Raw genomic sequence first — 27,202 nt, 5'->3', positions numbered from 1 at the left:
GCGCAAGTGTAAGTAAATTTGCAAAAAATGCATACAACGCTATATTTATTCATGGAAATCGACTTGCTGGAAATTGGCGGTGTTTCGGGTGCAAGTTACCACTTGCAATAAATAACTGCAACAAAGTGGTTTCTTGCAGCTATTTTGACCTTCAAGAAATGCAAGTCAAATGAAACTACTTCCCACCGCTATAGCATATACGGCACGTCGCTAGATGGCGCGTATTTGGCGAACTTTATTGCAATTTCTTGCATTTTGCATTTATTTCGTTTCCTGAAAACTGAAAATTGGTCCATTTTTCGGCACAACTTTTAACGCAGAGTAAAATTTATTTATATGGCTTTGTTTTTACACACCTTTTGCGCCATTTTGAAGCGTGTTCTGTTCAAAAATAGACCCGTTTTTACAACATTTTCATTTTTTAATTTTCACAGATCTGACCCAGAATTTGAAGATGATAACGCTTTACAAAGAAAAAGGAAGAATATCCATTCGTCATTCAGGTGCTTTTAAATTAAATAATGTGCTTCGTTTCTGGTTATCATTTATAATTTTGTACTATTTTTATGCCTTTTTAGACAACATTCAAACTCTGTTACAAAACCTGAAAGCAATTTTAAACCCGGTGACGTAATCTGGGATGGTCTCGCAGTCTGTTTGGACGCCAGTTCCAATGATGACCCTGCCTACTACACGGAACAAGACTTATGGGGAACGCGACCAAGTTTAGTACATCTAGGAGAAAAATATCCTTAAAATCGCGACAAATTTGCCAACGCCGATTCATTACTATCAGTACTAAACCCAATATAAAAAAGTGTAGTATCAACACCATTTCATGTCCTTATTTAATACGAAGTAATAGTTTTGATGAATGTGTATAATTATATGTAATAAAATAATTACGAGTATATATGTAGTAGTATGTACATACATATATATGTATGTATGTATGTATGTATGTATGTATGTATGTATGTATGTATGTAGCATTGTAGTCCTCCCATACCAGAAACACAGTAAAAACCCGAAGTAAAACCCAGGTAAAGAGCAAAAACTCTAGATAAATAATTTTTAAAACACATTTAAAAAGCAAAAATTAAGCTTAAAAGCTTAATTTTTTTATTCATTGCTTGTAATACATATGTACTTTGAACCCTGCCACGAATTTAATATCCGACACATCACCAAACTCTTGCTAATCCAGATAAGTAAATATTATGTATGGATACGTATGCATATGCATCACTCAATCCACATAAACTCATCCTCAGTGGCCGAGGAGAACATTTGGGGACATTAACATTGCAGGATTGTGGAGGAGGGAGAGGTTTATGCAGCATGGGCAGACGATGGGGACATCGAATAACCGTGAGGACATTGTTCCTCTGTCCCCCTATTTGTTCCGCCGGTCATGTAATAATTATTATTTAATGTCGTGATAAGGCAACCGGCTGGTTCGAGGCTGTACTTCTTGTGGAATGTGAGTTTAGTATATCTAGAGAACGGAATTATATATGTTTAATTTTCCAACATTATTGATTAATTTGGTGGATTTAGTTTCATACTTCTGGTAAAATGGCATTGCTAAGTTTCAGCCCGATTATACGAAAATTTAACGATCCGAAACTACTTGTTAGATCGTTTTGTTCATCTCAAATCTTACAAGGGTCAGCGTTTCGGGGAAAATGGATAAAATCAAAGTTACCCGAAAATCCGAACGTGATATCGTCCGTAGTGGAATTTCAGGCTTCTAAAAATTTGACGATACCGGAATTTTTGCGGTTAAATTTGGAAAAATATGAGAATCATCCAGCACTGGTATGGACTTTAAGAATTTAATGTATGTAAATTGCCAATTATGATTTTTAGCAAAAAATGGAATTGTAAAATTTCTAAAAAAAGCTATGCATATTGTTTTTGCACATGAGGTTTCTGATTTTTGAATAAACCTGATATATTTTTGTGTCCATAAATTATTTAGGAGTGTGGAATCACTGGTAGAATCTACACGCATGGCGAAGTTTACAAGAAAGGTGAAAGTTTTGCAACGGCGTTAATCCATCACGGACTAAAACGGGGGGATTCTGTGTGCATATTGTTGCCAAACATACCGGAATATGCTATTGTCGCGTTGGGAATTTGGGACGCTGGGTTCATCGCTTCCCCCATAAATCCGGCATACACGCCGGGTAAGTGTTTTTTCCGATTTGATTTAAAAATGGGCCTAATAATCTCAAGCCACGTATGTAAGGAGTACATATTTATGTACATCCTCGCCTTTACCTAAACTGCCTAAAACAAAACGTGGCATTCATGTGTGACATGTAACATTTTTTAAGTTTATTCGGGTGCTGGAGGAAATGATGATGTAAATTTGATTTAATTATTACATACGTTTCCGTGTTGGTCATCTAAAATTTCTAGGAAGTTGTGTGTCTAATTAAATACTGAGGTTTGAAAATGTTGGAATTATGCACGTGTGATTTTACGATTTTTTTTAGCTGAGGTTGCCCGACAAGTCGAGAACTGTGGGGGTAAATCCATAATCACACTTTCCGAACTACTCCCAATCGTGGAAAAAGTTAAGGAATTGGCTCCCACGTTGAAGAGCGTGATTGTAATCGGAGACCCGAAAGGACATCATAATTTCTTCGATATGCTAAATACGGAGCCAGACAGGGATAAGTTATTGAAGGGAAGTGACATCGATACGGAAACCCAGACGGCCTTACTCCCTTACTCGAGCGGAACTACGGTACTGAAACTAAGCAAATTTTAAAATTTCGGTAAAATCATGAAATGGAGTAGTTGATCAGATCAAAGCGTTCACATTTTGTAAATCTGCTAAATTTGAATATTATGATTAATTTGTAGATATTTTTTGGTTTGATTTAAAATATTTCGTTTTTATGCAATTTCCATATTTTGTAATTTTCTGTGATTTGCATAAACTTTATTGAGTTATGCATTTTCAAATGATTTCTACTTAATTTACACATTTTGTAGAGTTTCGTGATTTAAACACATTTGTAATTTAAATTAAACAATTTCCAAATTTAGAGATGGTCTTAAATTCTAGATTTTATGCAATTTTCAGTCAAGTTTTATATTTTCATCTTAATTATAGTATGGTATGCACTTCTTTTGACTCATTGATATGATTTGCGCAACGATTTCGTATAATATTTTAATGAGGGTAATCATTATTCCTTCGTATAGCAAAATCTGTGAGTTACGCCTGTAACGAGATTTTGTCATCAAAAGTCACGTTATTAGGCTTGCGATTTTTACAAAGCTTAACCCCTTATCTTTCCTTCGTAACCTATTTTACGATACTAAGGATACAAAGACAATTGCAAATGTGAATACCCTCAATATAAATACTCAATATTCCTTTCTAACCAGGGTCCCCCAAAAGGTGTGGAGCTAACACATAGCACATTTAGCACAAATTTGCTCCAAGCCTTAACTCCTGGCTACAGGCAAACCTTCTACAACGAAGGTACCGATGGGGAAAGATTTATCGCAGTTTTGCCTTTCTTCCACATGTACGGCTTGCAATTCGTACTCGCCAGCGCCTTACATCACGGCGCTCATTGCGTCTGTCTGCCTAAATTTGATCCAGCAACTTTCACCCAAACCATTAGACGCCACAAGGTAAGACTCTTAAAAAATGGACAATTTAAGAAAATCTAATGACTCGATCACAAAGTCGTCCTTATGACCAGTTCCAAAAACCAGGAAAAATATAGCATCATCAAACGATAAGACTTCGTAATTTTGTTGTAATGTTGGTTTCCTAAAAGCTTCTTTTACCTCATTCTTTCCCTCATCACTAAGGCTATATCCCTGCATCGAGAAAATGCCGTATTCAATTATTTTTACCAACCAAATTTACAAAGTAACGTTTTTATCTGTACAGCCAACCTTACTACATTTGGTGACGCCATTAATGCAGTTCCTCCTGCATAACCCAGACGTTACGAAGAAAGACTTGGAAACGGTTAAAGGATCCGTGGCTGGAGGAGCACCGACGGGCAAAACTCTGATCAGTCGATATCTGGAAAAGTTTGATCACGGAATGATCTATCAAGAAGGTAATGTTTGTAATTGTAATAATTCCTTGTTCATAAAAATGTGAATCCATGTGAAAACCGATGTATGAAAAATTGGGTTGTTGGAAAGACTTGAAATCTCAAATATTATCATGGATCTAAAGGAATATTATAGAAAAGTACTCGTGTCATTCGCATATTTCACACATGTATCTCGCAATTGAGCATTCGCAGCACAACTTGCGAAGCTTTGAGAAATTTGCAAGATTTTGCAAACTTTTTCTTGCTCGTAAACCATGAGATGTTTTCGCAAATTTACCCAGCAATTGAACGGATAAGAGTAGTGGGGTTTACTTGACACGGGGAGATAAGGAAGTATTTACATACATACATATAACCGGAGTTACATAATAAGGATTCTGGAGTTCGGTTTGAGACACGGAGGAGAGTGGTCGAGTCTCTCTCTCTGCATTTCAGTCGGCTCCACGTAACAACTACACACTTTACTCAGCTCTTTCATTGCGCTTTGCGCATGAAAGTGTAAACTGTTAAATTGTGCACTGGAAATACTGCAATAAACTACCCCGGCTACTGAAAGTATATCTTTCTGACACTCGTCAACACTACGGGACACTCATCTCATAATTTTGTGGGGGGCAGAATGCTGTGTGTGCGTCTTGTTAAAACCGAACTGCATTATCATCCACGAGGAGGACCGGGTACGTCATTGCCACATCTTGCAAGATTTTTCGGCAAAAGATGGGGGCCGGGACAGAGGACGCTCTTCCAGCCATCATCATTCGTGTCCACCCAAGGGACGCCTGGGGGTCATTCGTTGTTGGGAATCAGTGACCACGTCGGGACGCCGTGGCGGCCGCTGTGACCCACTTCAACAGGTTGTGGCGCATCCTGTCTTCGATGGAGAAGGCGTACTACGACATACTTTTCATCACTCTCCATGGCGTGGACTTTGTTCTTCTTCCCTTCCTGGCAGGCAAGGATTGCAGGAGCAACATCACCCACGATTCCATATAACATTCGTCTCCTCCCCTTCTTATCTACCTACCACCGACCGGATGTCGTAATTTCATCTACACACTTCTTCCTTACAAAATATCAACATACGCCACATCCCAATACTGACTGGGCTGGTTTCCTCTCCTCACAACAACATTCCTTGACCAATATCACGTCGCTCAAATTCTTCAACTATGGACTGGAATCTCGCCTGACTCAACAATTATACACTTTTATGACATACTTACTCTGTCACGCTGGTTCTTAAATAGCTGACTCAACCCTTTCTTTCGTGTGCGTTATTATGACCATGTTTTAAATACTGATCTCTTATCAAATCGAACTCCCAGATTTAATGAATGTCAATTTAATTACTCATCTTATTGCAATTTTTGTGACTCATTTAATGATTTTATCAAATTTGCTCCTTTATGGGCCCGAAGTGGCCGAAAAAAAGGAATAATAAATCATACATACATACATACATACATACATAATAAGGATTCTATTTAGAACCAATTGTTATCCATGTGCAAATAATGTTTAATCGAATCATGCATTTATTCTATCTTATAGCTTATGGAATGACCGAAATTTCTTCCGGAAGCCACATGACACCACCGGAAGTAAGTGTTACCAAGGCTGGATCAGGTGGAACTTTACTTCCAGGAACAACCGCCAAAATAGTGGACATTGCTACAGGGAAAGTTGTCGGACCGAATGAAACTGGAGAAATTTGCGTTCGTGGACCGCAGGTTAGAAGGAGACATGCACTTTTTCATATGTACGTACATCCATTAATTTCAGAACAATTTATTAGATCATGAAAGGCTACTATAAGAACGAAAAGGCTACGAAGGAAACCAGGGACGATGACGGTTTCTTAAAAACAGGGGATATCGGATATCACGACGATGAAGGGTTTTTGTACATCGTGGACAGGTAAGTAGTCACAAATAGCGTAGTAACGTGATTTTTGATTAAAAAAATGTTTATTTTCTTATCCTTAATCATTTCAGGCTGAAAGAGCTAATCAAAGTGAAAGGGCTTCAGGTACTGAATAAATACGATTTAATTATGGCATGTATAAAGTATACTTTAATTGCATTGACGATCTGGCAGGTTGCCCCTGCCGAGCTGGAAGACATTTTAAGACAACACCCTGAAATAGCGGATGTCGCCGTTGTTGGCATTCCGCACGAGAAATTGGGCGAAGCACCGCGTGCTTACGTTGTCCCAAAGACGAAAAGTTTGACAGAAAAGTCCGTTAGTGATTTCATGGAGTCAAAGGTGTCTTCCCATAAAAAGCTTGTCGGTGGCGTAGAATTAGTCTCCGCAATTCCTAAAGCACCCTCTGGAAAAATACTTCGAAGAGTTTTGAAGGATGAGTACACATCAAGGCAGAAATAGTTTTAGTTTATCATGGTACATAAGTATGCAAGAAAAATTAAAATTCTTTATGTAAATTATGCAAATAAAATCATTAAAAAACAAAAAATAATGAAAATCAAGAAGTAGTCACTATCTATAATATTCGTAAATATGTAATTTCAGACATGATTTTTGTACGAATTTCGCAGATCCTTACATACATAGTCCGACCATAAGTTCCCGTGAATGCATTTCCGGTGATAAAGCCCAAAGTATTAGAGCTATCTGATAGAAATTTTTGTGGATGAACAAGGTATTAATCTTGTTTAGAAATCATAACTTCGTTTTCACAATTTCCTCCACGGGCTTGTACACAAGACATAAGTCGTGGCGAAAACTGCTCGATCGCGGCACGCACGGATTTCCAGGGAAAAGCGCCAGATCTTCAGTAAGTGCGACCTCAGCCCTTCCACACTTGGGTGAAATTTAGAGCATACTTGTACCTATAATTTTCACCACCAGTCATAATTTAGGGGATTAAGGTCTGCAGATACTGAGCACCGTTCTACGGATGAAAAAAAGTCATGAAAATTCGTCTGAAGCCAGTTTTGGACAATTTTGCACCTTGCGCAGGAACAGGGTCTTGTTGAAAGGTCCAATGTCGATTTTCGGAGGGTCCAGGGTTCAGGTTATTAACGTTTGGCTTTAGGACACTCTGAAAATAATTCTTAGCTTCAACTTGTACCCTTTGCGGTAAAAAACAGAGATTTCATTTCTCCAGCCAACTTGCTCCCATGCACACCACGGTGATGACTTCGTATTGACTTCCGCATACTTAAACCATAGACGTAGACTATATTACCTTAACTAGAACTTGGATTTAAATGGGCTGGTTTAGTCATTGAGCTGGACACCACGATTTCTTGCGACGGAGAGAACCACACTAATAACGCACTTGTTGGTGCGAGATGGCAGATATGTGGGTGGATGGATGTGGTGAAGTAATGAGGTGAAAGAAATGAGAGATGAGACAGATATGAGAAACATGGGGGCTGTGCAAAGAAAACGTATACAATTTGAACATATAACTTTTGCATTGCAGTGAGATTTAGTTGCGCTAAATTATATATTAAGTACTCCAGCTACTTTATGGGAACCCTTTGTCTGTCTGTTTGTCCGTGTGTGCAGGATGGGTGTGGTCTGGGGCAAAGTGAGATTTTTGCTAAAATTGAATCTATAGATGAAATGTGGTGAACTTATGTGTTCTCGCGTTGGGTCACCAAAAATCTTAATTCCCTCAATATTCAATTTGTCGACGTACTTACTGAATGGCCCTTTTTTAGAAAAATCGACGTGACTCGTTTCGATTTTAAGAATTTCAATTTTTTTTACATGTCATCATCAAATTTTTATAGTACATATTTTTTCAGAATGCATACGCTTTAATATAAAGATATGTATGTATGTACTTACTTTATTTAATTTGTCCAGCAATCAAATTTCCAACAAAAACACAAACACAAACTAATTCCTTTAATTTTAGTCTTATCACCAAATATAGTTTAATTTTGAATGAATAACTTTTATGAAGTTGGAGGTGGATTTTCTGTATTCAGCCGTTCAGGATTGTAGTGTGAAAATAAGTGTTAAATTTTAAATTTATCTTTACAAATGGACAGTAATTTATGACGTAATGAAAGTTAACCAGTTTGTGTTTCTAATGTTGTAAGATATCTCTCGAAAATATAAGTCTTATTGACAAGTTGTTTACACGTGCCGGAATAGATTCAAAAGATTCGTGCCATAATCATCATCATCATTTTTGGTTGTCTCTGCGAGCACCCGTGGTGCTCAGTCCATACACGCAGATCCCCCATACGTAATCATTGCATACGAGGTGCTTGACTTAAACGGATGTCAGACTTCTGTACAACAAATATCTGGCCTTTTTTTCTATTAAATTTTTTGCCAACGGTGAAAAGTCTGAAATACTTTTTGCACGAAAATTGGCGCGTACCACGATCAACCTGTGGCCGTCACGAGTTATGTCTTGTCTAATTGCCCGTGGACGAAATCTTGACAAAGAAGTTATGATTTCTAAACAATATTAATACCTTGTTAATCCATAAAAATTTCGAACAGATAGCTCTAATACTTTGGGATTTATTACCGGAAATGCATTCATGAGAACTTATGACCCCACTATGTAAATGTACATTTGTTTAATCTGCAAATAATTGTATACATATTTCTCAAGTGAACAAAATGTTAAGAAATTTTTGCATATGTGCACCTCACTTTAATTAACCTTGTAAATTACAAGTTGTAATAGCAAATTGTAGAAGTATTAATTAGAATTTTGTGCTGGGTCGACCCTTCACCCATTTCTTGATGGCTGGAGTGTTGAAGACGTTGTCATACATGGCCTTCAAGCCTGGATACTCCTCTGTAAACTTTGTCCCGTGAATCAATTCGCCATTGTTGAGGGCTTGTGCAAAATAAATGTCGGCCCAAGTCATCTTCTTTCCGACGAGGAATTGTCCCCCGTTTTCTAAAATGATGGCGTTGAATTTGCTCAAATATTTTTCTCTCGAGCTTTTCGTCACTTCCTCCTCCATTTTCTTCAACTTTTCGGCATCCTGTTCCATGACGAGGGGAAACCAGGCTGAAATTCAAACAGAAGTCACTTTACTTCAATACTGATCACTTTACGAAAACATTGGGGGTATTCATCACGAGTTGGCATCGTTAGCAAAAAAAAATTCGCTTGCAAATTTCTTTGCGAATTTGCGCACCTCCAAATCTAGTATTTAAGTCGTTTGCAATTTTTTTTGCAACATTGTGTTGGAATGCAAACATGCAGACCGGTACTTAATACTCCACATTAAATTTATAGCCCGATTTTCCTCACCTTTCACGTAATCGACCACAGTGTCGACATACTCGTCACATTGGGCAGCTTCAAACTCATTGGAGCCAACAAGGTCAAACTTTTTTGCGAAGTATCGCGTAATTGCAAGCGACTGGTTGAGCTTCTTGCCATCAAATTCGATGAATGGAACTTGTCCCCAAGTGGATTCTGAGAAGATTAAATTATTTCAAGGATAATAAAACGATTATCAGCGATATTTACAGAAATATTTATGACATTTTAATATGGGGACTTACTTGCTTTGATGTCGGCAGGTAAAGGCTGCGGAATTGGGAACATTGGGGCACGAATGTCCTCAAAGTCCACCCCACCGTAGGACAAAATCATTCGGATTGGTTCGGCGTATCCACGTCCATCGTAGTAGTACAATTTGTAAGCCATTTGTCTCAAGTTATCAGCGACTGAGAAATTGTGACAAAATAGTGGATCCGATTTGACCACTGGGTAAAAGATCACTGAATACGGCAAAGTGAGTTATCTGCTTAAATAGTGAGTATGGGTTCGTATGTTGTCGGCAACCTTAAAAAGTAAAACAGTGTTTTTATCTGTCACTGCTTGTTCTTAATGATTGTGCACATTCAGAGTATGCATGTACATTTGGTAAGGTAAATATGTAAGTAAAGCAAAACTGCGAGACACGCATTCCCACTCCACATCGAAGAGCTGCAACAGTTGATAAAAAATTATATTGATCTTTTGTATGCAAAGAATGGTATAAAGTGCGAGCGATGTACATACGTATGCATGCTAAAGTTGATCTCTATATCTATGGACATAGAACGTATGTATGTACACATAAGTGTGGAAACTGATAAGAAATCATGACAATGAAAATGAACGAGTCGTAACAGGAGGATGCACGTTTTATGTCTGTTATGACAAGTTCTGACTTGAAAAATGAACTGGACTATGCTCAGATTTAAGAGAGTGTGTTGTGTAATTACCATACCCCGGACAAATATTTTTTTATCCTACCCTACTCGTGTTGAGCTCAACATGAGTAGGGTAGGATAAAAAAATATTTTTCCGGGGTATGGTAATTACATAATATCGCATGCTCACAGTCTGGATACTATGTAATAGGCTAGGAGAGATTTTTTTAAAGTTCAGATCAAATTTCTTCCAAACTTTTAATTTCGAAGTCAATTGCCAAATATCTGCGATAATTTCCATATGTAAGGCTTTATAATTTAAAAAAGAAATAGAAAATCCAACCGAAATGAAATTCAAGTGGTCTGTCTGTTTATTTTGAAATTGCGAATGGTTCAAAACGCAAGTTATAGGAATAGTCAATATATGCTATCATTTTTGTAAGAAATTTATGTAATCAATGATTTCCGGTTGAAATGCTAGGCATGCATATGTTTATCACCGTACATATAATCCTAAAATCTATGTATTAACTGTAGATGCATATGTATATAATCAAATATTTTCATAAATACGTGTAGAGAAATATATGTTACATGAATGCAATATTTAATTCTATGATGCAAATAACTTATCCTCGTGGAGAAACCAATTTGTAAAATGTATATCATATGAACTACTGTCCGTCAATTATCTAAGCTGGAAATATCAATATCGTCATTTCTAACTCCCAATTATGTACATATATACATTCATAATATAATTTACAGAAAATTATGTATGTACGCATGAAAAGCTAATAATACCCACCATCACGTCATTTATAGGCAGGAAATTCTTTCATACGCATTGAAAACTGCGGATTTGGCAAATTCAATACTTGCATTTTTTAATATGCATTCTCAATACAAATCAATTCTCAATTTGTCAATATTTCTTAAATTTCAAAATAACGAAAAACTACTCTTGTGACAAGAACTGATTCAACAAATATAAGTATATGCTTTGACGCATTGGAAAGCAATTCAATTACTAGTGTCCAGCTGCAGCATATGTAAATCATTCTTTGCATAGTCTTCAATCCGGAGGCTAATAACATTTTAGAGGAAAAATTGCAAAATAACATTTTACGGGAAGAAGATGGTAATTTATCAGTGAAACCCCCATTCAAACGTGAAAAATATCTTTACCCACAAAGTGGAATTTCATTCTGGATAACCCATTCACACATATTTCTTTGCCTTTAAAACAAATGCTCAATAAAAATGATAATTTACGTTGTGCTGTGGTCAACGTCAATGTTGGTTTTATGTATGTATTACATAGTATGTATCAAGTTGCTCGGCTTGTACTAAATAATGTATGTGTGCACGATTTCAACCACACTTACGTTATGTATGTATTATACAAATATGTAAATTAGGTACATATGTTATAATATGTGACAAAATTATTTCATTTAAATGCTGACACCTACTGAACTGACTAAACAGTCGAGCATACATAGATTAAACGCGGAAATCAGAACATTACCATTTTCCCAAGATTTCTAATTACATACATACATTTCATAAGTAACAATGCTGAACTTCAGGACTACTTTTCATCTATTAAATGTTGGCTCTATGGTATATTTCATGCAAGACATATTTTAAATTTGGATTTAAATATGCATGCATTTGTACACATTTACACAGATATATAAACCATTTTATATGTACATAGGTCTTTGTTGGAACATTGCTACTCTTTGTGATCGGAGATCTCATATTTCTCCATAATCTTGCGGATGCTGACTTCGGTAAGAACAAATCCAGTTTATAGATAAATACATTTGTCACGAAGTCATTTCCATTTTAAGGGTAAATATGCACTTTGTAGTGTCGAAATCGTTAACTGTGCAATACGAAAGAGTCGGATTACTTATCGCGATGATATGCATTAATGCAATATTTTACGTCTCCTTTGAAAAGGTAAGCATAATAGATGTAGTCATGCAAATCTCTCATTTAGGATAACATCTCATAGTAAAAAGTTGGCGAAATAATTGTGCGAAATAATAATATTTTCATTTTCTGGGTAAATTTGCCGGCAAAAGTATAATGGCTTTCCGGTTCGAAAAATCTGGCAAATTTCACAAAATTTTGCAATTAAGTTTGCAATCAGGGTTCGGAAAAACCCAGGGTTTTAATCAAAAATTATAAAACCCATGGGTTTTAATGGGTTTTGCCATGTTAATTGTGTTTTATTTGGGTTTTAATGGGTTTTATTGGGTTTAAATGGGTTTTATTGGGTTTAAATGGGTTTTATTGGGTTTTATTAGTTTTAAGTAATAACTTATCAAAAATAATTCGGAATTGCTATCTATTCGGAAATTATTTTTGTTTTATAACACTTGAAATCTGTGATGCTATAGGATGGAGGCAATGGTTGATTTGTTCCGAATTTTAATACATTAGAATAGTAATGAAATAAACTGCTTTAGAATGAATTGAGATAACGTCTTCCACAGAACTATACTATTATATCTTCTAACGTATAGGAGATGTATTTAACTTTTAGACTTTAGTTTTAAGATAAAACTCAATTAAAACCCAATAAAACCCATTAAAACCCAAATAAAACCCACTTAACATGGTAAAACCCAGTGGGTTTGATTCATTTACAACCCATTAAAACCCAATTAAACCCAACCCATTAAAACCCAGGCCGGAATACCCTGTTTGCAATTTGAGATATATGTATGCCAGGTTTTGCGCGTTACGCGGGCGTTACGCCCAAAATTCGGTTCCTTTTCGCACTGCGTAAAATATGAGAATTTAATTTTAATCACGACAGAATTGGTTAAAGTTGGGCTTGCTTGGAATCCCGATTTACATTCCAGTCGCCGCAGTGCAAATGAATCTCTTCGTGTACAACATCGTCTTCCGTGCCCCACATCCGGACACAATATCACAATGGATGAGAATCGACTCAAGTCTTGCAGGTTTATTTGTTGCCAGAGTTTCAGGAAATTTCTTATTTAACGCAAGATACGTCTGGGCCCTACGGTTTGCAAAGAAGCACAAATTTCGTGGGATGGGAGAAACCTGCACAATTTTTGGATTAAAGGTCAAACGTATTTTGCAGTGTCAGTCCATGCTCGTACTGGTGAGACATTTTTTTATGTGAACGGTGCTAAAACGTGATAACTAAGTATTTAATTATGTTTAAAAATCGTATGTATTGTAGCCGTACACATACTTCTTTTATAAGAATATGGTAAATTTGTTGTCAAAAAATGACCCAAAATCTGAAGGATCTTCAGGTTCGTATAAATAAAGCATGTCCAAAAATGTATATACCTCATCTTTCAAAAATTCTTTAAATTTAGTTTTACTTGTGCTATCTTGGATATCAGCAGCCCATCAAGCTGTCATTATAGGGACAAAAATTTCAACATTAGTTGCCTTACATTTGGTACGAAATTTTAATATTGCTTATAACCGGGGTATTCATTTCGAGTTCGAATCATCAGCAAAAAAATAAAGTCCGCAAGTTCGCAAAATAATTGGAGTGAAAATTCATTTGCGAACTTGCACATCTCCAAGGCTAGCATTTAGTTCGTAATTTTTTTTCGAAATTACTTATCTTGCAAATATACGAACTCGTAATGAATACCCCCCAATAAGTATTTACGAAAATATTCTTTTAAAAATTAGCATTTCACTTTTGTGCAGGACTCGGTACGGACTTTAAGGATTGCATCCTGGACAGGATATATCACCTTTGCATTTTTGAATGAACTGCTAATCATGAAAAAAGTCATCGGAGTGAATATTACCGGAATGACGAGTCCTGACTCTGTCTACTCTCAGGTTTTTGGGGGTTTTATATATTTAAGTGTGACCGTAGAGTATGGATTGCTCTACTTTTACGTGACATATCTTGAAAATTTGAATCGTAACTGTATCCAAGGAAATAACAATGATACGATGAAATTGACAGTTTTACAGTTAAAATCAATTGTAGGTTAGTATTTTTACTTTATCAAGATGGTTATCGTTCGATATCAGCATATGTATTTATCAAATTTCTATCTTTCCAGTCGATTCTTCTGCAATGCTTGGCGTCGGAAAGTCGTCAACAGTTTATAAAGGATGCTTAAGTGATGGGCGATTCTTTCCTAGTAAACAAATCGTCGCAGTAAAAGTCATAAATCGTGACACTCAAGTATCCGCTTTATACGACGAATTAAAAAACATGTCGAGACTGATGAAAATTGGGCATGAAAATCTCGTGACATTTTATGGAATTGTGAAATCAAAGCGTACTGAATTTTGATAAATTATTAGGGGATTCATTACGAGTTCGCAACAATTTTTTAAAAATATTTGCGGGCTAAATTCTCCCCCAAATGCGCAAGTACGAAAATGAATTTTTGATAAAATACTTCGCGAACTTTGTTTTTTTTTCTGAAAATGCGAACTCGTCACGAATGCTCTGATTGTGTTTTGAGTTTGAAATAATTATTAACAACAAGCCATTTATAATCGTAGACACGGGGTCAAAAACCGGAGACCAGCCTGCAAAAATTAATATCGTGATGGAACTATGTGAAAATGGGAGTTTAGAAGTATATCTGCAACATCTTGAAGCCGCCGCAAATAATTCTCTAACAAATTCAAGAGACATTTATGTTGATCAATTTGTCTTGTGGGGAACACAAATTGCTTCCGGAATGGAATTTTTGGGAAACCATGGGGTATTCTAAATTGTCAAGATGTTGAAATTTTTACTGATTCCGGTTACAATATAAATACCTGGATAACTCCCTGGCTTTAGATTGTTCATGGTGACCTGGCAGCTAGAAACGTACTTTTAAACGATTCTCTCAGCATTAAAATATCAGACTTTGGAATGTCGTACAAATTGTACAATTATCAGATTTATGCCGTCTCAGATCGCCAGGTGGGTACAAATTTAAATATGCAATTCATGGTATAGATACTGTATTCACATACTTAACACATCTTAATCCAAATATGTTTTGTCTAGGCATTTCCATGGTTAGTATGCATATTTACTTCTCAGAAAATCTGTCGCGATGAGAACCTGCTAACTCGTAATGAATACACCTTAATTTTAGGCGTTGGATGGCCCCTGAAAGTTTAGACGAGTTAAAATTCTCTTCGCAATCGGACATTTGGTCGTATGGTGTCCTACTCTGGGAAATCTTTTCATTCGGAAAAAGGCCGTGGCCTGATCACGACTGGACTTCTGATTTTTCAACAAACCTCAAAAATGGGCTCCGACTTGGTAAACCTGAATTCGGCCTTGGTGAAACTGAAATGTATATAACTGAATATTTTTATGAATATGTACATACATTCATACATAAATACTGTACCTGATTCTGATTATTTATGAATTTTCAACAGATACGACTCTGTAATGCTAAACTGCTGGAGAACCGATGCCAATGAGCGTATTGCATTTAAGGAAATTGTCATTTGTATGAAGATGGATAAGCTAAAAGTTCTAGCAAAGAAATGTATAGAGGAGACGAGAGAGTGGGATATTCGATTAGATTAAATTTATTTCCGCCTTTGTTTAGGCCTGAAGGCCCATAAAAGTACTTAACATAGGTAACGTGATTCGCTTTTTATACAAAATAAATAATAAATAAATACAATTTATCCTATAATAAATGAATTTGAAAGAAAATGACTGAATGTGAATCTCCACTCAGAAATCGGAATGACTGAACTTTGAATGAAAAAAGTTGAGGAGGTTTCGTCGGAATACATGGGTGTGGATTGCAAAAGCAATTTATTCTAGCTTTCGATGCTGAACTTGCATCATCATCAAAAAAGTGTTTTTGAACAGGTATGTATATAACGTGCGTCTATATTCTAAGAAATCCAACGTGAAAATAATACCAAGCGGTATTCATGTATGTATCACTATACCAAAGTGGTATTGACAAATAAAATGGTGTAGTGATATATGTACATCTTAAAGTGTTACTATATTGGTAGCAAACTCTTACGTAGGGGTATAATTTTAGTACAAATTAATCGGTGGAAACTTTAATACAGATGAATCAATACGTGCGGGACTGCATATACCAGATTTCTAAATAGCAGTATTTTAAGATTAGATATACACAAATTTGACTTTTAACGTATCAAAAGCAGTGACACTGTTTGGCTCAAACAAAAATCCAAAATTGTTAGTGATGTCAGCTCATCAATGAAATTCATGCCGAATCGTATTTTCAACGGTTGCAATGACTTTCCTTCAAGACGAAGCGCTTTTCTCGAGTTCCACTTCCTGCAGATGGTCACAAACCTTTTCGATTTTGAATATACTCCTCCCGCGGAAGCAAAATCCACGCCAATCACCAGCATCGCGTCGATGAGGAGCGTTGGATAAAACGCGAATCCAGGCATGCGAATTGCGCTGTGCATTTTTATGCAAACGTATAAACTGAATATTACGATGACCGATGCAGTTGTAAAGCCACCAGGAATAAATAATGCGCGGAAAGTGACGTTCATTTGGGTCTCAATCAGTTGCAATTGTCTGTACCAATTTAAAGTCCGGTGTTGATTGCTTCCGTTAAAGTGATTAAACTTTGATGACATTGTGCTAGAATTCAAAGAAAAATATGTTGAAATATGTGTACTGGGCTTACTCATGACAGCGTATTGTTTCGCATTGCAACTCATGTAGCAAATATATCGCGAAATAATGACACCTAGTTTGCAATGCGAACTCAAAAACATCAGTAAAAAAACAAAGTCCGCAAAATTATTTGAGAAAGTTGGCTTAGAAAATTATTTGCGCATCTCAAAGGCTAGCATCTAGTTCGTAAAAATTATGTTGCGATGTAAAAACACGAACTTGTCTTGTAAATATAACCTCAGTATTGTGAAAAAACTATGTTTATAAATATACAGCCTGCAAATTTACTGTACACGAATATGGTAAATTTTCATAATGTAAGTTAATTAAAATTTAGTAATTAGTGTTACAGTTTGCATATTTAACGATGATGTTATGGATTCCCAGAAAAAGGTTTGCTAGAATCTTGCTTGCCAATTTGCGAGCAATGTGAAGATGATGTTGAGTTCGCTCAAAATTTTGTATGTATTACTCACGTTGAAAGGATGTCGAGATATTTTTGCACAGATAAGCAAATTCCGAGAAATAAATCGCCCAACGTGAGTCCACAAACTGGAGCGATCCAATTCCAAATCCAAGCGTCAAAAGTACTAATGGGAAGTTGTGTGACCCAGTTTATTTGTTCTCCGTTACGACATTTTGCCATCATTGAGCCAAAATATGGCGGCGTGCACGGATCGATCACCAACAGCCCGAAAATTAGTGTTCCGAACATTGTCGTGGAGGCGTTACCGACAAAAAATACAATCTTGGGAAATAGCCCGCTCGTCAGGTTCGTATAATTTGAGTGACCTGGGTAAAAAATGATCTATTAAAAATATAATAGGAATACTCACTAATTACGAGTTCGCATGCTGGCAATATTTTCCGAAAAAAATTGAGACGCACAAATTCGCAAATAATTTTTCATTCTATTTGTTTATAAAATTTCTACGGAATTTCGAACTTTTTTGTTGCCAACGATACGAACTCGCCCTGAAATGCTCATACCCTTGATCAGATTTTTTTCAAACGTGAGTATCCCATTTATCAATTTTAACCCTTCCAGTTCCCAAATCCAAAACGTGACTCTGGTCGTGGAGCTAATTCCGTAACAAAGAATTCCCACAAAACCCTTCAGTGACTTGGATATGGGAATTCGTCGCAAATTTGTAGTGACAAAGATGCCCATTACAACCATGTAGATCAAGGGTAAGAAAATAGTGACTGTGTAAATCAACCTGTACAATTTGTTCTTAATGAGCTTCACTTTTTCCGAACTTTCGTCCCATTTGTAGGGAAAAGCACAGAAAAAATTGCATATTTTCAATTGAATTGTCCAATAAGGGAAAAAATCTTGGCCTTTTGTCAACATTTTGATGAGACAAAGATTCCAAACAAATAGGCGGAAGATCGTCGGTGAGAGGTTAGATCACAATTTGACAATTTTGGGCATTTTACCCAAATTTTAAGTCGCATTTAAGTTGGTACAATGACGCAGGAAGTTGTCCACATTTCTGGCCATTCAGCTTTTACACTGGGTCGAATAATTGATAATTTACTTCCACTGGGGCGGAAGACAATGGCGAGCGGAAAATAATCCATACTCACAACAGCCTTATGTGCACATCCCTACATACATCGCTGTTAAATTAGTATGGCGTAGTAAATCGACATTAGTCAATTGAAAGTACGAGCTGTGCAAAGAAACATCTAAAAGCTGGAATTTGACAATGCAAACGAAACTTCATTTCCCTGTCTTCATTTAATTTATTAAATATGGGAGGACGACGATTTTCCGCACTTCGTTCCCCTGCGGATGAAAATATTTACATATTTATGTAATATTCGATGAGACATGTCTAACGAATTGTTGGGTATGTCAGGCACGTATTTAAAAACAGTCGTGCAATGTAAGTATCTAGACATGTGTGTTATGTAAATACATAATAAATACATAATGCAGGCGGACATTCAGGTATACATATCTGCACTTTAAAAAAACTTGGTACAATCTACCACGCTTTATCCGTAGGTATGTACATAGTCGGGTACGAAATTCTTTGATAAACGTTTTTTACTGCAGAAAAATAACGGGTAAGCATTTTTAATTAAAATTTTCCATATGGATGCATAATATACCTGTGTATAATATAAAAATACTACCTTTCCAAATTTCCTCTCCTGGAGTACACACGCTTGAGAAATCTGATGGACGGCCGGTCGCTTGGAGCACGCGCGGTTTTTACCGGAAAATGGTCACAAGCGTTGAGAAACAAAATTTGAGAACTTCTGCACCAGTGGAAGTTTTAGAGCAGGCCATGGTCTCAATTTTAAGCCGCAAGTCATAATCCAGATGATTAAGGTCTGATATTACAAATGGAATTTTTGTGACCAAATAAAATCGATGAAATGAGCTCATAGTCAATTTTGGACAATTTATGCACCATATGGCTGAGCCGTGACCTTTTAAGAAATTCAGTTTCTATTTTTCAATAGGCCGGACTTCAAAGGTTTTACACTAAGTTTGGCAACTTTGGTAATGTAATTCTTGGCTTGCGCTGTAACCCTTTCTAGAGATAAACAGGGTTTTGCTTTCTCCAGCAGATTAATTCAAACCCAAACCATCAAAGACTTAAGGGGATGAGTTCTTCGACGTTTTCTATTTGCCAGGGGTATGTATGATTTTTGCTTAGTGCAAATTCTTTAATTTCCCTTGTTAAATTTACGCAAGGCTTGGGATAAGTTTCGACAGGAAACCGTGCGTAATCCAGGCGATCAGTTTACCATCAGATTTTGTAAGTTTGTGTGCTCCAGAAGAGGAAATTTGTATATTTAGTATTTCTATATTATACACAGGTATATTATGCATCCGTGTGGAAAATTTTAATTAAAAATTCTTACCCGTTATTTTTCTGCAGTAAAAAACGTTTATCAAAGAATTTCGTACCCGACTAGGTAAGTATGTGCATACATATTCGTTCTATGCATAATAATAATTAATTTCTGAAGTAAGGCTTGAAGCTACATCAAAAGATGCCGGCTTCCGGACGGTGACATAAATATTTTTGCAAATATTTTTCTTATTAACTCGTCGGCCGCATTGCAAATTCCTACATACGTACAAAACGTCAAGTCATGTAACTTTATATGTACATATAAGGAGTGCATATATCCGTATATATAGATATTTACTGCGTCACTTCAATTCCAAGTGTAATAAATATTTATAATCGCACATATTTAATTTTAATAGCTTCGCTCTTCATCAGATGAGTCCGGCAAAAAATATATAAATACCTTGAAGCAAAATTGCAAATATAGTTTAGAAAATAACCTATTATTATTCCAAAGCCAATCATAATTTCACATTAATTTTACGAGAATAACATTTATAAATATATACACGCATTAAAGATTCAGTATGGTTAATGTTTTTTGCTAATATGTACATGTTTGATGGTAACGAGCACAATATCTGTAACAACCTTTCTTATAACAACAAATTAAAAACTAGACATCCTGTAGATTACATTTTCAAAATTTCCTGAAAATACTAACTTTAACAACTTTACTAAAACTTACTTTAAATTGAAAATGATTTTGACAGTGTCAACTCTACTCTTAATCCTGGCAAAAATAATCCACCCATTAACCAACTTTAACCACAATCCAGCCTGCTTACTCCAATCCAGTCTAATTCCAGGCACCAAAAACCTCACCCATATAACTGACCATTACAATGATCACCTAGCATTCGCCCATCGAAGCGGCCTCGTCGTTAAAGAATTGCATCCCAAATCTCAATCTGCCCCATTTTGGAAGATGACATGCATGGAAATCGTTGTCTTTTACGAAGTCCGAAATTCCTACATTCTGGACGAATCATTCATACAAGATCTCGAAAATTGGGGGTTTCAACAAAACGCAGTGTTGTACTTTATATTCTCTAATCCTGGTTTGGACAAGTTACATGATGAACACTTTTTTCATTATGTGTCCGTCTATTCGATACCGGTTTACCTGATATTACTCGATTTTCGACGAGATGTTGGGCCCTTGATTTCCACCGGGCTGCTTAATCCAATCAGTACAAGGAATTTTATGACTTGGACGCAATTTCTGATCACAGGAGACAATTGCAAAATGTCGAGGTGTTTCTTTCCTTCGGGAGAACAGCTTCAAATATCCAGGAACGAATTTGACCAGAGCCAAAATCTATACCGATTGGAGGTAAATCCAGACTGGGCGTATGACTTGAATAACTTTGACTGCGAAGATCATCGCTATTTTGTTTCTACCGGGACGCATTGTTTTGCTGCATTCGGTGCAATCCAGGCGGTCTGTAGAAAATTGAACTGTTCATTTTCCAGGTAAATCCGGTAAACTTTGTAACTGCATAAACTGCAAATAATCTGTAATTTTGTACCTGCGTTAAATGTTATGTATGTTGACATGCTTACTCATGTTGCTTACAATACTATTTTTTAAAGATTTTTGAGCAATTAATGTGGGTACTCACTCAACCCTCGCATATCTCGCAAATTGAACATACAAACGAAACTTGTAACTTTTGAAGTTTTAAAACGAAATTGAACCATGAACCATCGGATTTCTTTCCCAAAATTTACCCAGCAATTGAGCATGTTTGAGAATGTTTTTGAAAATTCATCTTTAATCCAGTAGAAACTTTAGATACAAACCTAGGGAAACTTTATCCAAATAGGATACCTGGACTGTTTTTATAGCTTTTCGAAATTCGGGAAATCATATTTCGCTAATCCCCACACGAAACAATTTTCATTAATTCGCAAATTTTCTAAATGAGTTACGATTGCAAATAAGACGTCGTCATGAATACCCGCAATACAATATAATTGAATGCAAAATCTCGACCACAGTAAATTTGTATATTTACTTTCGTAGAGATCCGTCCAATCATCACTCAAGTTTTTACTTGGGCCCATTTGACATGGGTCCAGATGACAACTCGAATCTGGGAGGTCAGAAGTTTCACATTGAAAAAACTCTCGACTATTTCATGCTGTACTGTCAAAAAAATCCGACTTTGACATCTCTCAAGCTTGCAAAGTTTTTCACAATTATTGATCCCTGGATTTGGTCTGGCTTCATTTTGCTCTCCTTCCTGCTAGGAGTCACAAAACTTGGCGGATTTACGGATATTGCCGTCACATTTCTAAGACAACCAACACCAAGCGGGTATTTACTTATCTATGTATCTATTCACAGAGCTGGGAATCAATCCGGATTACCCAATGTTAAAGAATACAGGGATTGGGATTGGCCATTTAACCTCCTAGTTACCAGTTATTTCTCGGGAACATTCCGTTGCGTACCAATTACACACATTGGTGTAACGATTTTTTATCACTTGACTACCAGTCCATTTTTCGCAATATTACTTTGCCTACCAATTACACATATTTGTGTAGCACAATTATTTCCATTGGCTACCAATTACACGAGCTCGTTTTCTATTGCGTACCAGTTACACAAATATGTGTAATTATATCGGGGATTTTAAAAATTCTGGTAGTCAACGGAAATCTATCAAGTTGTGTAATGCCGGACAACGTAAAATTTCCAAAAAATATTTTGGTAGCTAAGAAAAATAATTTTGCTACACAAATGTGTGTAATTGGTAGGCAAAGTAATATTGCGAAAAATGGACTGGTAGTCAAGTGATAAAAAATCGTTACACAAATCTGTGTAATTGGTAGCCAAGAGGTTAAACACATTGACTAATCCGGGTTGATTCCCAGCTCTGAATAGACTATTCATTGATTTATATATTTATAAATTTTAGCAGACGAGATGCGAGATAATTTTATTTTGTAATTATGCAAAACATGTTAAAGTGACACAATGAGGTTTCAATATCCGAGTCAGAGGTCGACACCGACAATTTTGCCATAATGGTGGCGCCATTTTGGTGATTTTTCAGCGACATCGGCGTCCCAATTTTGAAAGAATTAGATGTATGTATCGGCGGCGTCGACTTCTAATTCGAATCATGTCTCACTGAAGCAACTTAAATAAATCCTTTGTAATCTTGCAAACTGGGCACATTAAGCGTAATTTGGCAAAGTTTCCCGCGAATTGTCTACATTAGTAGAAGATTAACTTCTTGGTTTTGCAATTGTTCAATTCCAGGAGAGCTCTTACCTGGATGGGACTCCTCGCTCTTGTGGCCACCATTTCGCTTAATTCTTCATATGAAGCTATAATTACAACTGATATTACGCAACCTCTCGAGAAATATGTCGTTAAAGATATTCGAGAACTATTGGAGGAATATGGGTTCAAACTATACCCAAGCGATAGCGGCGTGCCATTGACCCAATCGCGATTTTCCTTAAGGAAGCTAATCCCAGCTGATAACTACATTTGGAAAAACGGTACGACTCTTATGATCTTGTCGAATTTTCGAGATGAGATATGTAAAATCAGACAAGAGATTTTTATAAAAAATAAGCGCATTGCTCATGCCTGATTTTATTACTATGCCGACGATATATAAAAATCCCATCGTTCGGTCTTTACTAATCTACGGTGAAGAATCATTCAATTGTTAATTCATGAAATGCTTAAGTTATTTCAAATATTTCCGGTAATTTATTACGTTTTTTCAGAAATTGACGATGAATATACGGAACGCAACGGATTCTCTGGCGCGGCCATACATACCGATCAAGTTGCGTTCGAGCCAAATTCTGACAATATTCAGGACATTTTATATTTTCTGAGACGCGAATATACCAACGTGACTTGTAACATTGTGAAGGAAACTTATTTCAAGAACAACATCGTCTTCAAGTTTCGATACTTTGGATCAGAAGGCCTTTACCGAAATTTACAGTGGGCATCTTCCAACGGGCTTTTCATCCTGTACACGAGGCTTTGGAAATTCGTGGATGAACAAGACGTCAGAAAACACCCACTCGAAAAACAGGAAGGCATTGGGGCTTTGGAAAATCTTTTTGTCGCTTTTCAGCTTTACATTGCCTTCATTTGTTTACCAATTGTCGGTTTCTTTGTGGAATTTGGGGTTTACAGGGTGCATTTTAGAATTATATTGATCTCCTTAAAATTGCGAATGTATTTTTCGAAGGTACAGTTTTTATGCTCAATATAAAATTTAAAGTTTAATTTTTAAAACTTTTAAGAGTTTAAAAAATAGCTTCCCTCCCTGAAGTGTGTGAATCAAGGAATAAATATGTGTATTAATATTATGTTATGTAATATACCAAACTGTAAAAAGTTTAGGTTATCGAATGTGATCGATAAAGCTTTAAATAAATATTTGGAGATAATTTTGTGAACTTAAATTTGAGATAAGAGACTGAGATGTAATAAAAATGCCAAATAAAAGCGCGTTTTCTGCATGCAACTGTACGAAAATCCAAAACCTGCACGCTGACGTAGATATAAACATTGACGAACAATGTGGTCCCTTATCATCATTAGGAGGAAATGTTACCAAGAAAATGAAGAAAGGTGGGCGTAGTGAGATTTATTAATCGTCTTTAAAGATTTCTTTAAATTAATTCGGCTTTGAACGGGTAGCATGGATGATGTTTCTTAGTTTTTAGAAAAATTTACGGAACAATTAAATATTGCATTTTATTACTCCAATTTTTAATTAAGTATAATTAATGAATTTGTATCTATTCTCAGGCTCTGGAGGATTTTGTACCATAATTATTTTGATTGACTATAAAATAATTATGTGCTGACAAGATGGGGACATTTAACCTGTCGTGTTTCCAGTTGGGGCAAGGTTAGGCAGTGGGATCCAGATTCCTGGGGGAACTGTTGACCAGAAAGATTTAAGAAATTTTGATTAATTTTAATCATAGTTCCCTACATAATTGTTATGCGTCCGTATGCATTCCATGAAGTTTTAACTTACGCCATTTCGAATCTGAGTTTGATCCTGAGGACGAATCCTGAAGAAGAAAATAATTTTATCCAAGTTGTATTTCATAATTTAGAATAGTGCAGATTCTGATAAACTTACACTCATGTCTTTTTCCTGGTGCAAACTTGTGGCATAAACGGTTGCGAAAACAAGTGCCATGACGGCCAAGAGCTTGATGAAGTTGTTCATTGCGATGATGTGGATGTAATTATTGAATTAGTATTGGATATTTTTTTATGTTTAGGAGCGTTGAATTTCTTCTACTGCTTCTGTTGGATGGTGGTCCTACTCTGATGATATTTCGACACGAATCGCAGATTTTATACCCGTCAAGTACTGCAGGGTTTAAGTTAGTAAAACTATGTGTACACCGTTGAGGACACGTTTATTTAATTTTCCTTATTTGGTATCGTCCTTCCTCATCTAGACAACCTTCCCGCCCCGGAATGGTTAGTTATTTAAATAGGTTGACCTTTTTAGGTTCAGTTGCACAAATAAGTCGAATGCAATTTTGTGGTCACATCTAGTCTTGGTGTACCATTTTATGTACACACATACATATGCATATATGTACTAAATACATGTAAACATGTGTAGCATGTAAGCAATGTGTATTTAAAATTCAATTGCTAACACCCGTAGTATTTATGAAAAACTTATACAAAGTCATATGAATTTGCATACCTACATACGTATTCACTCAAAATGAAAATGCATGAGAATACATATTTTTAATAATTGAAAAACACGAAGGCAAAGGTTTAATAAAAATTTGAAGAAAGGTTTCCGATTTTACTTATCGAGATTTTGAGTGTGAATTTTGATACCCTTATTTTCAAGATATTTAGTTTAGAGAAATCAAATTTTAAAAAGCATAGAGGTAGTTAAGGTCGGCGATTATGCTAATTAGATTCGATTCCTGATTATAACCGGGTCAAAATTCTCCTTTGGCGACTAGATTACTTTTCATAAAAAAGATAGAAACTTTTAAAGAGAAGCGATAGTGCCAAGACTAGAATTTACTTGCGTATTTTCACTCCCGGAAGAAAGTGAAATCTGGTTCTAATTTATTAGAGAAACTAATCTGTCCACGCGGTTTGTAGTCATAAATGATTATAATCCACATACTGATAATCGTTAATGTTGACTGAATATATTATTTATGACGCAGTGACCCTGCCAAAGAGATACTAATTGAATCAGGCTTCCTGTGTTTTGAAATATAACCTAATTTCCGAACTGATTTAGTGGGGTAATAAAAGAAGACCTTACTGAAATCGAAATCTACATATGCATGGTGTACATAATTGCACAGAAGTCTGTTGGCATTTTGTAGGGATGGCTTTTATGTGGATTTTAAAGGAGCAAATTTAATGCAAAACGTAAGAAAATTAAACCCAAGTTATGATAAGTAAATTAAGAAACGGTATATTAATAAGACGATTTTAATCTATTTAATGATAACATTTTATTGAGACTGCTATATTTTATTATGATTTTGCATAAATTACTACGTAAATATATAATGACAAGAGTGGCGTCTTGAGACGAAAATATTTATTTAACCAGTCGTGTTTCCTGTCGGGGCTAAGTTTGGCAGTGGAATCCAGATTCCTGGGGGAACTGTTGGCCAGAAACATTAACAAAAATTTGATTAAAATCAATCCTAGTTGGATAATTATTATGCATGTATTTAATTAAGGTTAACTTACGCCACTTTGCATCTGAGTTTGATCCTGGGGACGAATCCTGAAGAAGAAAATATTTTATTCAATTTAAATTTCATAATTTGAAACAGCACAGATTTTGATAAACTTACACTCATGTCGTGCCCCTCCTGATGTAAACTTGAAGCGTAAACGGTTGCGAAAACAAATGCCATGATGGCCAAGAGCTTGATGAAGTTGTTCATTGCGACGATGTGGGTAATGGATTTAATCAGTAAGAGTATTTTAAATTTATCGTGAAAAAATTGGAGTCCAAAATTGGTTGTTTGGTAATTCAGAGGAATGGATGTTTCGTATCTGATGATTTGCTACTCAAATCAGAGAACTTTTATAGTCGTGAAATTTTAGGGATGTTTCAATTGGGAAGTTCAAATAGCTTGCATATTGAATTTTCATTGTTTGCGCTTTTTCTCGAAATAACCTTCTCCTAGATCTCGGCAGATTTCTTGGCAGTTGATCAAATACGGTAGCAGTAGTTGTCATGACTACAAATATCTGGCTCCAATGTCGACAATTGTATATATGCATATGCATATTGAACACGCATATGTAGGGGACTGAACCGTATTAAGTACATAGTCTTAATCTACATCTAAACGTGCTTGAAGAGCAAAATTCTAAAGATGTGGACTTTTTA

The 27,202-nt window shown here is 36.0% G+C and overlaps 3 protein-coding genes and 2 long non-coding RNA genes across 5 annotated transcripts; 2 read left to right on the top strand and 3 right to left on the bottom strand.

Moving 5' to 3' along the window:
- The first annotated feature begins 1,461 nt into the window (after positions 1–1,461).
- On the top strand, positions 1,462–6,599 carry LOC110849591 (probable 4-coumarate--CoA ligase 1). Its single transcript, XM_022097021.2, has 9 exons — positions 1,462–1,821; positions 1,985–2,192; positions 2,505–2,758; positions 3,409–3,660; positions 3,926–4,100; positions 5,652–5,830; positions 5,896–6,017; positions 6,095–6,128; positions 6,198–6,599. Exons 1-9 carry the CDS (start codon positions 1,579–1,581, stop codon positions 6,483–6,485), a joined length of 1,755 nt encoding a protein of 584 aa, XP_021952713.1. The 5' UTR covers positions 1,462–1,578; the 3' UTR covers positions 6,486–6,599.
- A 2,113-nt stretch (positions 6,600–8,712) lies between these two features.
- Positions 8,713–10,001, bottom strand: LOC110849776 (glutathione S-transferase 3). Its single transcript, XM_022097221.2, has 3 exons — positions 9,615–10,001; positions 9,358–9,525; positions 8,713–9,111 (listed from the first exon to the last, which is right to left on the bottom strand). Exons 1-3 carry the CDS (start codon positions 9,757–9,759, stop codon positions 8,798–8,800), a joined length of 627 nt encoding a protein of 208 aa, XP_021952913.1. The 5' UTR covers positions 9,760–10,001; the 3' UTR covers positions 8,713–8,797.
- A 1,744-nt stretch (positions 10,002–11,745) lies between these two features.
- Positions 11,746–15,948, top strand: LOC118435672 (tyrosine-protein kinase receptor UFO-like). The gene is made up of 13 exons (XM_035852045.1): positions 11,746–11,876; positions 11,974–12,049; positions 12,130–12,221; positions 13,087–13,398; positions 13,480–13,555; positions 13,622–13,707; positions 13,968–14,259; positions 14,336–14,557; positions 14,787–14,992; positions 15,073–15,198; positions 15,286–15,296; positions 15,377–15,580; positions 15,669–15,948. The coding sequence occupies exons 1-13, from the start codon at positions 11,829–11,831 to the stop codon at positions 15,820–15,822; spliced, it is 1,905 nt and encodes a 634-aa protein (XP_035707938.1). The 5' UTR covers positions 11,746–11,828; the 3' UTR covers positions 15,823–15,948.
- An 8,566-nt stretch (positions 15,949–24,514) lies between these two features.
- Positions 24,515–25,138, bottom strand: LOC110850111. The gene is made up of 3 exons (XR_002547923.2): positions 24,938–25,138; positions 24,830–24,866; positions 24,515–24,729 (listed from the first exon to the last, which is right to left on the bottom strand). It is a non-coding gene; the product is annotated as an uncharacterized LOC110850111 (long non-coding RNA).
- A 1,129-nt stretch (positions 25,139–26,267) lies between these two features.
- Positions 26,268–26,853, bottom strand: LOC110850268. Its single transcript, XR_002547969.2, has 3 exons — positions 26,658–26,853; positions 26,551–26,587; positions 26,268–26,461 (listed from the first exon to the last, which is right to left on the bottom strand). It is a non-coding gene; the product is annotated as an uncharacterized LOC110850268 (long non-coding RNA).
- Between the last annotated feature and the right edge of the window lie 349 nt (positions 26,854–27,202).

Source organism: Folsomia candida, unplaced genomic scaffold (genome assembly GCF_002217175.1).
Source record: "Folsomia candida strain VU population unplaced genomic scaffold, ASM221717v1 Fcan01_Sc005, whole genome shotgun sequence".
NCBI classification, from domain to species: Eukaryota; Metazoa; Arthropoda; class Collembola; order Entomobryomorpha; family Isotomidae; genus Folsomia; species Folsomia candida.
Note: the sequence above shows the minus strand (reverse complement) of the source record. Positions and strands in the feature narration are given on the sequence as shown.